The 15,000-nt window shown below is 38.9% G+C and overlaps 1 protein-coding gene across 4 annotated transcripts in view; it reads left to right on the top strand.

The window, feature by feature from the left end:
- LOC138023806 (probable glycoprotein hormone G-protein coupled receptor) overlaps window positions 1-12,747 on the top strand; it is a 29,828-nt gene extending 17,081 nt beyond the window's left edge. For 3 of the 4 annotated variants that reach the window (XM_068870880.1, XM_068870881.1, XM_068870878.1), the window contains 3 exons: window positions 7,117-7,323; window positions 8,364-8,435; window positions 8,545-12,747. In XM_068870880.1, the coding sequence (XP_068726981.1) occupies window positions 7,121-7,323; window positions 8,364-8,435; window positions 8,545-9,901 (1,632 nt within the window). In that variant the 5' untranslated portion in view covers window positions 7,117-7,120 and the 3' untranslated portion in view covers window positions 9,902-12,747. Of the gene's footprint in view, window positions 1-4,906; window positions 4,982-7,116; window positions 7,324-8,363; window positions 8,436-8,544 lie in introns of those variants that run through there. The other variant, XM_068870882.1, reaches the window with a different exon arrangement.
- The last annotated feature ends 2,253 nt before the right edge of the window (window positions 12,748-15,000 follow it).

Raw genomic sequence — 15,000 nt, 5'->3', positions numbered from 1 at the left:
CGAACAAAAGCGACAAAACCAGGACAAAACAGGTTTTTTCCGCATGCGCAATCACTCTGACCAGCCGTCGTATGTTTGTGACTACTCTGTGGGAGAGGGGAGAGGTTCTTTTTTTTTTTTTCTTATTTTTTTTTTCTTAGTTGTCCTCAGTCTTCAGAGTTTCTACAGCCAGCTCGGATTGAAATGCTACAAAAAGTCTGTAATTCCCAGGCAAAACCTCTATCAATAACAAAATTTCCCAGCCAGCTTATCGAAACACCTGTATTTTTGCCAGCCAGCAAGATTCCTCTGGGGAACAGATAATGTGAGGAACAGATTCGTTGGGTGCCCCTGACTTATAAATACTATGTGGTGTGTAAAGGAACATCTTCAATACGCTGTGTACCGCATTTCCATGTAAAGTAGTTGACACTGTGTACTTTGATTAACGTAGCGTACACATGACATCGGGGGCTTCAATTATTATCGAGACGAGAATCGAGCGAAATAAGGGTGGTACTGATGTTGGCATTTGAAGGCGTGACAACGGTTAGCGAAGGGAATAACGCTAGAGAGGTGGGGTCGCTGACGTCTTGAGAGGTTCGGTGTGTATTTAATAATATATCGAGTGGTGCCGATGAGGAGTCGGTACCAACTCAAGAAAAATTTACAGGATGATTCAATTAAAATGGACTTAATGTGTGCAAATTGCAATTGAGATGTGATTGTCAACGATTCACCGTGCGATTCACCAGATACTTTAGCTCGATATGTAAGGGGGGGAAGAGTTTCCGGGCATAAGAACCATCGTATCCCGAGGTTGTAATCTAAACTAGTTTGTAAATGTGAAATAATAAAAATCCCGTAACATTTCCTGCTATTGCGGCACGGTTCACCATGGTGAATCGTTTGTTTAAAGAAATGACCTGTTTATCTTTCAGCTCACCGACGGTTCACCATGGTGAACCGTAGAGATTCACGATTCGAAGCCATGTCATCACAGACCTGCGATTGCAAAAGTCTAATTACGTTGTCATATTTTCATGCCTATACATTTCTTCCTTAAAACAAGCATTAGAGGGGCAGAATTTGTAAATCATTCATTGAGTTATTTCACCATTGTGCATACATAAATTAACCTAATTAATGAGGGTAAACAGTGGTATGGTCAAAAGTCGGGTATGGCAAACAATGGACTCGTTTTGCACTTTAACAGGAAAAATAACAGATTTGTCGTTTTTCATTAATTAATAACAGGTGTCGTTTTCATTAGCTATATATTTTCAGGGTTTCAGCCTGAGTTTTTCAAAAGCGGAGCACCAAGCATTGCCGATGAACTGTTATTTTCCTACAACAGATTTAGTCAGTCCTATCGCAGAAAGAAACGTCTTCAGGGGCTGTAATATATTTGCATAGCTATTCTGACTCCTTGGTATATAAAATATGTCAATCAACGCCGACCGTTGCACTTGATAATTGTGTCAGTCCGTCTGGGAATAGAGCCTATTAAAGTGTTCAGAGGACAAAATGTACTTATCACACGAGTTTGGAACTGCTGGAATATTGCACGGCGTATATTGCATCGCACGGCTTCATACCAACGCACACCAATACTCAGACAATACTAGACATATTTAGTTGGAACACTTAGCGAATGGTCCAGAATCATCGTGTTACAAGATCGTAGCTTTTACCATATCCCCCTCCCCCCAATTCAATGTTGTGTGAGAATTTTTCGGGCGACTACTAGTAGTTGTGGAAATCAACATTGGAGGAAGGGGGAAACGGGGATGGGTGTTCCAACAAATGTGACGAGTATTGTAGTATGAGACATGATCAAAATATCTATAATTTTTAATGATGACGAGGATCATCAAATCTGCTAGCGTTCCTGTAAGACTTCGGGGCAAAGTTGTTTCTGAAACTCAGCTGACGAGTTTTTTTACTCTCTAAAGCTCCTTTTGTCGCCAGTTTCAGTGATTCTGACAGAATATTGCTATTTCCATAAAACGGTGGAAAACGACTTAAATTTCGCCCGCAGGCAGCATTAATACACGATAATTGAGATCACTATATAATCCAATTTCTAGTAATGAGCAATAATTCAAATCAAACAAAAAAATGCAGATGAGAAAAAACAGCAGGTAGTTGGCAGAACCAACTCTTTAAAAATGAATTATAGCTGCTGCTTTGAAAGTTCTAAAATGGGATAACTTCAAGGTCATACTAGTTCCAAACAAATGTAAGTACGTACCATTTGCCTTTTTTGAGGATTCGGTGCGCTTATTTCCAAGTATGTCGCCTAAATTGGAAATCGTATAGAATTGTCTTTCCTTAGTGTTCTCGCTATACCGGCCTTGTGATTTGCCTCACAAGCAGAACTAAATTTTGTAATTAAAAAAAAAAAAATGGTTTGGGCATTTAACACGACACTGCAACATGCAGGGCATTACAGATCATAACATCCATACTTACTGCAAAGACAAAATCAGCTACTTTTTTTAACGACCTGGCCCCAGTTGTTCAAACGATGGATAGCGCTATCCAGAGGATAAACACTAACTAGCAAAACCCATTGAGTCATCCAGCGGATATTGATTTATCCAGCGGATAGCACTATCCATCGTTTGAACAACTGGCGCCTGGAGTCTTGTTACTCGTAGGTTACGACCGTTTATAATAAGGCCATAAACTGACTTTTGATGTTAAGCGGTGCTTTGAGGTCGAAAAAAAAGTTGAACATCAGAAAGCTGACACGTTGACTTTCTTCAAACAGCGGCCGCGATTGGTTGTAGGTAATTGTCGGTTTACCTCTGTCTAAAAACCGGGAAAGTATTTCTTTGCAAAAAAGTTTCTTTGGATATTGTTTTTTTTCAGTTTATTTATTTATTGTTTTGGTTTCTCTTTAACACGCTTTCCAAGGCTTTTACAGGTTCATACACTGATAATGAGCTGGTTTTTTATTTATTACTTCATTAAAAATAAAGACAAGGGATTATTTTGTGTATGCGCATTTTAGCAATTAATCAATATCAGGTTAGGAATTGTAGGAAAACTAGAACTAAGCGAGTTACGTGAAACTTTACATTATTTTCGTGGCAAAGGTCACTTGTCATATGCAAGGAAGGGTTAAGTTTTTGCAAACGTTGGCCGTGTAGAACTTAATATATTTCAACAGAATTAACTATTAGACGGTAAAGTGAAGTGCTATATTCTACCCATGTAAACCATATGAACGTTAGCCCAACTAATGGAATTGGGCCCACGCAAGGACAGAGAAAAACTCTGACCAGGGAATTGGGTTAAATTCCCACCCTGGTCGGAGTTTTTCTCTGTCCTTGTGTGGGCCCAATTCCATTAGTAGGGCTAACGTTCACATGGTTTAAATGAGTAGAATATAGCACTTCACTTTACCCTCTAATAGTTAATTCACTTGTCATATGGTTGAGTTAGGCGGGGAACATAGATCAAAACTTCTCCAATGGCTGAGACACCCGTAGAACCGACAGCAACTAATCGACTCCCGAATAGTTGGTGGCGTAATAGACCAATTTCGATATATTAGAATTCAGTTTTAAACAAAAGGCATCATCTCGAGGTTCTGGGGAATAAATATAAGGATCTTTACGAGTTTATTCTTCAGAGCCTCGAGATGATGCCTTTTGTTTAGGCCTGAATTTTAATATATCGAAATTGGTCTATTCAACGGGAAGAGTTTGAGCGTCTTGTAGTATTTTGATATGATCGCTGTGTAGTGTAGCCAGTGGAATATAGCCAAGTAGAAGAAAAGTTAGGCTTTTGAGGAGCGAAACGTTGTTTTTACTATTGCTAGAGAAAGCACTGGCCTTGCGCAAGTGGAATTTTTTAGTAACGTTGAGAGTTTTTAGTTCATTCAGTTTTTTTAAGTCTTTCATTTAATGCCTCCCCGAAAATATTATCCAACTGTATTAGTTACAGTAAAGAAAATGCACGAAACGAGTACGAATACTCCGCGGTATTGTACAGTTAGTTATTGTACAGTCGTTTCCCCATACGCACCAATCTGTCACACGTTATCGGTTGTTTACAATTCATTTGCTAAAAATTTAATGCAAAAAAGGTGGATAACAAATAGGTTCTTAGGTGTTTTGGTGCGTAGTATCGCTGAGCATTTCTACTCTTTGTTTGTATTTTGACTCTCCGTAGCGGGCTCGTTAAAATACAGCATAAGTCGTAAAAATACTCAGCGATACTACACACCAAAACATCTAATGAGATATATAGCGATGTTTCTCGAAACGTCACCCATTGTTATTAATATGCCAACAAGAACCTAATTGGCTGTTGCAACAATCTCTTCTTTTGTTCCGTGTTTGGCAAATTTGAATGTCAAAAGAAATGTGACATCAATGTTTGTAAACAAGAGATATCGCTATTGATTAAATTTTCAATGTCGGATATTGCGGATCTTCGTTCTGATTGGCTCACGCAATCTTGGTTATCAGCTCATATACCGTAATGACCTTATATGGAAACTGATTGTGTCGGTCGTTTTGTGAAAACTGAGACAACATCCTGTCGTTCTGTAATTAAAATCAGTTCAAATTTAAATGTGAATGTAATAAAGCAATTATTCCATTCGCGCTTGTTGGATATGACACTGGTTATAACCAACTCGGTGCTACGCGTCTCGTTGGCTATTTACCATCTCATATCCAACAAGTGCGAATGGAATAACTGTTAAATATTCTTTTATAGAGTGCGTTATCAAAAATATTGGAGCGAGTTTCAATCGAGTGTCGTAAAACCAAAACCAAAGTAATTACTTTGACCAATCAGAAACGACCGAGACAATCAAATTAAACCAATCAAAACTCCAGGGAGTTCCACGTAACCGACACAAGGGGCCCTCCCTGGTGCCGCTTATTCAATCGATTTTGTCAACAGCTTTACTTCTCTCAAGTCGTGTGCCGTGTATATTTCTTGAAAGGCTGTGAAAAATCTTGAGATTACGATACAGAGCGTAAGTGTTCACAAAGTAATGTTCTGGGCTTTTTGGATTTGAATGGCGTCATTTTCGGCTTTTTCTTCACTTCTTTTTCTATATCATTAATGTGTATTCAGGTACAGGTGCGTTTTGTTTGTATGAGCAAGCAGTTCTTCCTTCCCGGTGTTCTATAAGTCAGCAAATGCATATGTTATGATGGTGACACGTCGCATATCATTGTGATAAGACAAACAAATGCTATTTTTCATTTTTTTTTGGGGGGGAAGAACTAAGCCTTTCGTAAAGTTTGAACATATGGTTCAATGTTTTTTTTCGGCCTACCCTATCCACACAAATGCGTTTCCAAAAGTTCTCTAGGTTGTGATGCTATCTTTTCCTAAAATCTTTGGTTTTCGACGGCGCTTCCGCGGCTGTTGTAGTGGAGCCGATAAGCGATAACGAATCACTGAAGAAGTATAAGTTTTCGAGCGAAAATGCATTACTGTAGAACTGAGTCGAGGTATTGGTTGGTCAAGCGATAGGATACAAAGATGCTAGTGTAGATAGTAATTATCGTAAATGTTAATCACTTTGCTAATTTTAAAGCTTTTTTTGCTAAGCACAAGAGCTCTGATAATCAATTTACTAATTTTAAAGCTTATTTTGCAAAGCACAAGAGCTCTGATAATCGGAGAGAGTTATAAGTGAAATCAAATTAAATCACATGAAACTCGTATTAAGGCTGATAAGAGCAGAGCCCTCCCAGAGAAAAACCTCTCTTAGCAGAACAGAAATACAACAAACTCAATAGACTGAATTATTTTGCTCGTGGATAGGAAATGTTTTGCTGCGTTTTCGCCGAGATAACATGTTGTTGGGGCCTTAGTAGCAGCGCCACATCCTGTGTAACCCGAGGGGTTTTTTTCCTGATTTACTGACCGGCGAAGGCGATTGAAGAAATTGTCGTATCTTGCAACTTCTGGCAACGAGGGTTGATAATCATGGGCCACCTGAACAGTGACTTTAGCTGAAAGCCTTGCTGACATTGTTTCATGATTCCCAGTTTTCAAGATTAATGAAGCAAACTTACAAAGTTATGATTCATGTACCAACTTTCGACACTCTTGCTTTTGTAGAATTGGTCTTCAAACCGGAGCAGCATTAAACCATGTTTCTTGGTACTGCAGAAGTAATGGAGTACTTCCGAGCATAACTTCCAGTTTAAGTCTATGTTAAGTACGAAAAGGGTAGTTTCTAAAGAAACTGTGGTGCTGCGTCGGTGGGGAAGTAGTATACAAAAATTTGGTTTTATCAACGGAGTTGATAATGTAAATTGGCCACCGTACAGAGATTCTAAAAGCTTTTAGAATCTCTGTACGGTGGCCAATTTACATTAGTATCACCCAACTAGTGGACTAATGCAAATCCTGCATTTTGATTGGCTACGCTGCTACGCTACTAAGTAGCTTATGCCAGTGAAAACGAACGTCGACGTAAGCATCAAAATCAACCAGAGCATCCGCCATTTTGGCATCCGATTACTAGTTCGGATGCTCTAAAACTGAGCTATAAGGGATGATCGGAAAAATCCGAGTGTTCCTCGGCAGAACTAGAGTCGAATCTACGACCTTCCGATAACCGGTTCGGCAGCTCAACCACTGAGCTTTAAGGGATGATCGGAAACATTCGAGTGTTTTTCGGCAGAAGTCGAAGCTACTCGGACCTTCCGATAACCAGTTCGGAGCTATAGGAGGCTCGTGGGACCCAGGTCATTCAGGTGACAATTGCAGGGCTATTCTGTTAGATGTAAAATTGACAAAATGTGGCACTCTCGCAATTGCAGTAAAGAAATTGGTAGGCTCTGTCGTAACGTTTCCGAAATCGTAATCGTGAGTTCATTGGTTCAAGACTTCTATTAGGAGCCCTTACTGTTCTATACCGTACATTTTGAAATAAGAATTGAAAAAACACATCGCATAATGGCGACAGGAATTAGCCCAAACGTCATGTTTTATCGTCAATTTAACTTTTAAGATGTTATTTCCTATCCTTTTCAATAAAAAAAACGCGCATTCATCATGCATTGAAAAAATACATATCTTCAATTCCTATTTCTGCTTTAATCTGTTAACTTCATATTTCAGTTAAGAAAACCACTTTGTGTCTTACAGGTGCATGGATATACTGTCCTTGACATTACTTATCCTCGTCGATCTTGTCGCACCTTCTCTTTCATCATCTCCTCCGGAAAACTGTGTCTCGCCAATGTGCTCATGCTCTTCTGATCCAGTGTATAACGTGACGGCCACTTGTCACACAACGGATTTGAAAAATGACCTGCGCAGTTACATTAAGAGGCCAAAGCTGATTGGTGCCTTGTAAGTTAATGACTAGAATCTTTTGATTACTACTAAGATACTTTCTGATTTGTTTACTTCAATCTATAAGCCAATAAAGCCAATAATACTGTTCGCCATTCAACGCAAGGAGTTCTCAACTCAACTCAGTGTGTTTTCACATCAAATGAGGATAATGACCTTTATTGAAGTGTCAAATGTATTTGGCGATGGGGGCACTTAGAGCGAGTTTCAATCGAGTGTCGTAAAAACCCAAACCAAAGTTATTACTTTGGCCAATCAAAAAGGGCGGAGACAATCCAGTAAACAAATCAAAACTCGAAGTAATTACACGTAGCCGACACAAAGCGCGGGAAGATGTGAACGCGCGAGCCTTGATTGGTTTTGGTGTCACTTTTGTTTAGTTAAAAAAGTAGCGTGAGAACTTTGAACCAATCAATGAGTGAAGTAATGCGAAACCAAAGCAATTCGCCAATTACTTTCAACACTCAATTGAAAACCGCTCTATTGGGGACATTGTACACAAATCAAATCACTACATACAGGAGTTCATCAAGGATACATATCATGCCTGATACATATCAGATCTTAGGTTAGTTTTTGAGGAGAAGGGAAAAGCGGAGAACCCGGAGAAAAACCTCTCGAAGCAGAGTAGAGAACCAACAAACTAAAATCACATGTCACGGCAAGTCTGGGAATCGAAACTGGGGCCCGTTTCTAGAAAGTCCCGAAACTTTTTGGTCCCTTTTCGGGTGTCGCAATTTTCTCTGTATCTTATGAACGAAGGGATCTTAAGACATTGAAAACATGGCCACAGAACAGCTTGTCAAAAACAAGCGAATGGCGGTTTTGTAAATCGCTTCTGGCGCCCGAAAAGTTTACGGGACGTTCGAGAAACAAGCCCCTGGATCATATTGCATGGTGAGAGGTGAGTTAATTCTCTCACCACAGCGCCAATCCTGCTCCTCGCAATCCGTTCTTGAGACTCTGTAACGAGAATTACTAACAACGATAATGATTATAATGATGATAGTAATTTTAACTCTTGTTTTTATTTGTAGTACAGTCATAGATGATAAAACGACTATCATTCCAAAAGAAACTTTTATCCAGTTTACCAACTTAAAATACCTGTAAGTATCAATCTTTTTAGCCCTTTCTGCAATATGCTGAATGTTTGGTGGTAAATGTGTTCCTTCTATATAAGCAGTATTACTTATTTTATATAACTTTTTTTTCAAGGGAAATTAGAATACAATACCTGAAGGTCTGGAGGGGAGATCTCTCGCGTGAAGTGCCTTCGCTTGAGGCTCTTTCGTTTGAAACTCGCAGTCTTTTTATACTTCCGGTGCACGTCCTTCAATCACCAAAGCTTCAAAGGATAACTGGGCTAACATGGACAAAGGCGTGCATCAACTGTACCTTGGTCAAGAATGATACTCATAACAACGTAACGCATTTAAAACAAGGAGTGTATTACATGTATCCACCGTTACGCTGTCGTGGGTCACGATACGTTGTACATAATGTGTCACGCACAATTGCTGCGCATGGGTTTTTACCAACGTGTTTGTTGGAAAGTCAACAGTGTTTCTCTTCTCAGATTACTGTTACGCCTATGCATCGATGCTGGAAAAGTGCCAATAGCGTTCTCTTGGTAGAATACTTCTTTGCTCCATTAATACTTTTATTTAACTTTATTGTATTTTCAACAACAATAACAAACAAGTCTCTAAAAAAGATACCTGCGATGCTGCTTGTCTCCAATTTAGCAATCAGCGACTTTTTCCTGGGAGTTTATTCTCTTGTTATTACCTCTCTTCGTCATGCGCTGTCTTATCACGTATTTTCCAGCGCAATGGACCAATTATGTCCATTACTCGGATTTTTGTGGTGTTTTGGGCAGTTCATCGCCGCTTCATCGTCATTTCTTTTAACAACAGAACGATACGTAGCCATTATCTTTGCTATGAGACCGAACGCCAAGTTCACATTCAAGGCTTGTCTATTGAGTATCATTATGTCTTGGACAATTGCTGTACTGATGGCCTCTCTTCCATTTTTTCACATTGGCACCTACACTACCACAACATTCTGCCTTCCGATACAGCCAGCCAAGGAAATTCCCTATTCATTTGCATACAGCGCGAGCCTGGTGGCTATTGGAGTTGTGATATATCTAATCACATTGCCAATGTATCTGCACATTTTTCTACATGTCAGGCGTTCTGGAAATCAGATGGGAATCAAAAGAGATGGTAAACTGGCTAAGAAGATTTCCGTCCTGGTAGTTAGCAACATGATGTTTTTTCTACTCCCAATTTTTATCGGTCTAGTATGGCTTTTTACCAGAGCTTTCGACAATATTCCTCTGACCACGAGGGAGATTCTTGTGGGTTCTTTTACAACTGTGTGTTTCAGCATCAATTCGTTTATTAATCCTCTTCTTTACGCATTCAGAGACAGGAGATTTCGGTTTGTAATCAGACGAAGATATCGAAAGGTTTTTCATCCCAATTTTGTCGAGAATCTGAATGCCAGCCTCAAATCAGGAACTGAGGAAAGATCCAATATTCGTGAAATGATGCAACGGCGATGAGTAAAGAAAGTTTTCTTGTGCATTCTCAAGATGATCTTTTCCGCGCATGACCAGGGAGAGACTCGGACACTCTGGGTTCGAATCAGCCGTGTTCAATTAATAAATCAGTGCAACATCTTGTTCATAGGCCTGAATTCACCCCACTTGAGACTTGCGCATGCGTCTCTGAACAGCCATTTATGTAATTACTGACTTCCCCTATACCGTCAGGGGGAACCTGTGTCTCTGGGGTTTTTTTGTAATTAAAAGCATATCATTGTTGTCTCTTGTCTGATCTTTCTAAGAGAAAATCAAGATATACTAGGAGATGAATGAGGAAATAGGACCTGGATTTGTCAATTTCACCAAGTCAGTTACCCATATCGTCCGCATTGATATGACGTCCAACGTCCTCCTCAGAGCACTACCGTGACATGACATCAGAGACCTTAAGTTTGAGGTTTTTCGGCAAACGGGACGCCAGTTTTAATTTTCTTTGTTTGAGCGTGCCATCTGCCTATCGATACACGTCTCTTACTGTTTTGTCTAAAAATGACTGAACTTAAATCCACACATCTTTATAGTATTTATCATTTTCTGCAAGCGCTTTAATTCTTTTTGTAAGTTTTCTTATTATTGTATATGTTTTTCCACATATTTTAACTTATTTAGCTTGGTAAATCTGGCTTGGTTACGAAAATATTTTTCTGTTTCCGGGGCTTCCTCAGCTACTGTATTTAGGTTGCTGGAAAGTATTGAAGTAAAGTAAAAAGTAAAGTATATCTCAAGGGTTTGACTGGCCCTCTGCCTCTTTGTAACCCTCATTTTTTTAGCAAGAGCCGATACAACCTGACAACGTAGGTTTTATTATACTAGCCTTCTTCGGGTACAATGACAGTTTACACTGGAATGCTTCTATGTATACCAGGGGCACCCAACGAGAACATAGTTCAAAACCACTTAAACAGAGCATTTTTAAACGTATTTTAGTATTTAAACGGTAGATATAGGCATATTTGTATCCCCTAAAAATTTTTCATCTGTTCGGATTTCCTAGCTGAAAGTCTAGTGATCCGAAAAATATAGGATTCAAAACTTACGTTTTCGAAATTTTCAGCCAGAAAAAGGGCTCCCGAAAATTCTAGGTGACCTTTTTAAGGTGAAAATCCGTTAAAAATGTGCAATTATACCATTTTTCAGATGTTCGAAAATCCTAGGAGAGGCAGGCAAGCAAGAAATTTTACAACAAATGTTCCGAAAATTCTAGATCTCAAATCGTCTTCCGAACAGATATTTTCCGAAAATTGACGTTGGGTGCCCCTGTGTATACGCGTATATATATTTCTTATATGTTTCTTCAGGGATATAAATACGGTATAAATATCCGCGAAGAAACGTATTAGATTTCAGTTTATTAATTACAGTTACAGGCATTGTTATTTTTCAGTTATTCGTCTAGTCACATCCATTTACTATATAGATATGTACATAAAAACACAGAGGCTTTGATTATTAGGATGATCCCCAGGGCATAAAACGACTAACCACCAAGAACACTGAAATGTCTGGTTGTTGCCACAGTCACTTACCGTCACAATAGTACGATATAAGCTCACATGGAAGAAGATACTGCAAATCTATAGATAAATTTCTCTGTTGCGGGAAATGCATTCTGCATCTTTTCTCAAGTGTTGAAAATGTTCTAGCTTAGACACTATTAGACACTTTATTGAAATGGTTCTTGGTCTCGTGGATATGTTGTCGGTAAAATCCAGTCTCATGTTGAATCCATTTTTCCCTAGGTTAAATCGGTGATCCTCATTTTACTTACAATGGTTGAATATGCACTCGACCTAGTTTAAAACATCTATCAACCCCCCAGAAAGGACTATACCTTCCATCAAGCTCTGTCTTACCCATATCAACACATCTTTGTAATGTTTCGTATAATCATCTTATCGGTTTCTGTATTCATACACTTATAAGTCTCAATATTACAACATAGTAAGAGAACAAAGAACTTTATTATATATATACCGATGAAGTACCAGGATTTTTCCTGTTACTAAAAAATCATATCTTCACCGCGCGCAGTGAACATTAAGCACTTAATGACTGGCGTCACGGGAAACAGTGAGTTTTGTTTCGCCTCGGGGAACATTGAGGGTCTCGGGGAAACAAAACTCACTGTTTCCCATGGGGCCAGTCATTAAGTGTTTTGTTATACCTTCCAACTCACAATAGAACAATACACGGATTTTTACACGGAATGTGCTGCTGTTTCACCTGATCACGTGCGAGTTGAAAGTTCAAGTCGTTGTTTTCCTTGGGAGATAGTGAGTTTTGACCCATGACACGTGACTCGTTCTCCTTCAATCGGAAAACCTATTTGAGTTGGGAGGTATAACAAATCATTTTTATCTTTCACATGTGAGAATACGAATACGATTAGCCAATAAAACGCGAGCTTCCTCTTCATTATAAGGTGCTTTTGTGCTGTATTGAGTAATACGTGCAGAATATTCCTGAACATTTTTGACACATATCGGAATGGGAAAATAAAGCAAACTGTTAAAGAAGCAAATTTTAAGACATCCTTCTACAGCCAATACCCGATTTTTTCATTACTTTTAAAATTGACAATGTGCAATGTGGCACACGGGTGTTCTTTTATGCAATGTTTCTGTTCTTGTTAAAATAACTGTCAACGATCCAATTTAAAACCCCGCCATCTTCAATGGAAACACGATATATAAAAATGTTGGTTTTTGAGGAGTGGGGAGAACCCGGAGAAAAACCTCTCGGTGTAGAGAAGAGAACCAACAAACTCAACCCACATATGACGCCGAGTCTGGGAATCGAACCCAGGCCACATTGGTGGGAGGGTCGTAAGTTAGAAAGCTGTAACAGGTTATTACGTCTCTCTCTTTAAATAAAGTTTTTGTATTGTATTGTATTGTATTGTATTGAGTCAACCTTTGCGCGTATCTTTCTATTTCTAGAACTAATCTTTCCACAGGAAACTCAAATTTACATCAACTTACATCAGTTTGCACAATTTGCATACATTGTTTTTATGTTTAGAGATCCTATAGCAGAGCAACTTGGTTGGACGAGTTACTGTTCACAAAATTAATTCGCTTGCCAGTCAATGTAATTATAATCATTCGAAGCTGGTCTTTGTTCCAAGGAAACACCCCAAGGCTAATCAATTCACAAGTGTTGTCCGGTCGGAAATGACAAAATTCCTGCCCGCGTGATCGCATATTGTCTCCCAGCTGTACTGCCGACGCTTATTTCCCTTTCGTAAACGGTCGTTGCCATTTCTCAGAACGGTCTTTTCCATTTGAAACGGTCGATGCCATTTTTTAGCTCTGAATGACACTCAATAGGTCTAAGAACTCAAAAGATTGCGGCTACTGGGAGTTGTGTCTCGCTGGTCATATGAGTTAGGGTTCTGTTTAGGGTGAGGGCTAAGAACCCGAGTTAAAGTCTTGAAATTTTCGGACTTTTTCTTCCTCCAGTTTTTCTTTTATAAATGTTTTTTTTCCTTTTTTGTCTTAATTTTTGTTAATATTTTTTCTTAGTTTGTTTCTTTTAATTTTCTTTGAAGTGAAGTGTGTAGTCGACTGTTATAAATGGCATCGACCTTTTCAAATGGGAACGACCGTTCTGAGAAATGGCAACGACCGTTTTACATGGCAACGACCGTTTACGAAAGGGAAATTTGCACTGCCGACCTTAACGTCAATAATAAACACTTCATTTGCCACCAGAATCTTCTCATGTTCTTGGAAGATGGCTAAGGTTTCACCACTTTTAAAAGACGGAGACCTCGAGGATCCTAACAATTACAGACGCATCTCTCCCCTGCCCATTATGTCAAAGATATGCGAGAGAATTTCTTTAAAATGCCTTACTTGTTGTCGAATGAAAGACTGTCTGCAACGCAAAGTGGAAATAAAAAATTCCACTCGAGAGAGACATCACTAATCTACACGACTGAAGCCATCTTGGGTGGAATAGATCAAAAGAAACTAACCTCCGTTGTATTATTGGATATGAGTAAGGCCTTCGACAGTATAATTAACAATTATTCCATGAGTGCGCGTTGGATATGAGATGATAGATAGCCAACGAGGCGCGTAGCGCCGAGGTGGCTATAATCATCTCATATCCGACAAGCGCGAGTGGAATAATTGTTTTATTAAAAACGCCCCCAAAATATAGAAAACTAGACTACAATAAAAATAAAAAGGCCCAAAAAATCACACGTATGCTTGCCGTGTTTGTAGATCATGGTATAATGGCTCATAACCCATGATGGCTTAGCCAATCAAAACTCTCGAATTGCATTATCCAATGATCCAGTTTTTTAATAAAACATGATATTTTACTGTAGAAACTACCAGACATCGCCATGTTAAGCATATGTTTGATAAAAACACTCTAATAATAATAATAATAATAATAATAATAATAATAATAATAATAATAATAATAATAATCAACGCCTTAGTTTTCAGCAAATGGTTTTATTGCTCGTCGATCTGGTCAAACGCAGCAACTACTCACCCTCTCAAGCTCCGAGCAGTGCAGAATTTCGCTGCCCTAATTATCAGTAATACCAGAAAGTTCGATCACGTGACCCCAGTCTTACAAGGAGTTACACTGGCTGCCAGTTAAATCGCAATCGTGATGCTGTGCTTGCTTTCAAATGCATGAATGGACAAGCTCTCCCTTACCTTTCCTCGCTTTTTTTAAAGCGAGCGGAGATAAGTGGCCGTAAGACTCGCAATTCGCAACTATTACATATTCCTCTTTTTAAAAACCACTACAGGACAAAGGACCTTTTTTTATCGAACAGAAAAAGAACATTACGAGGTAAACTCTTACGTGAATTTTTATCGTCATTGCACAATATGTCACATAATTTTACCCTCTTCCATATCAACTTTGTAAATTCTTGATATGCCTTTTATCTTCCCTTTCTACAAGTTCTTATTGACAATTTTAATTGATTTTACTTTTAATGTAACTTACAGTATTTAGTAGTATTAGTACTGAAAAGCCCCCCTGGGGAGTGCTAATAAAATTTGTATTGTATTGTATTATCTTCG

This window comes from Montipora capricornis, chromosome 11 (assembly GCF_036669925.1).
Source record: "Montipora capricornis isolate CH-2021 chromosome 11, ASM3666992v2, whole genome shotgun sequence".
Classification (NCBI taxonomy): domain Eukaryota; kingdom Metazoa; phylum Cnidaria; class Anthozoa; order Scleractinia; family Acroporidae; genus Montipora; species Montipora capricornis.
This window is presented reverse-complemented; position numbering and strand designations above follow the sequence as displayed.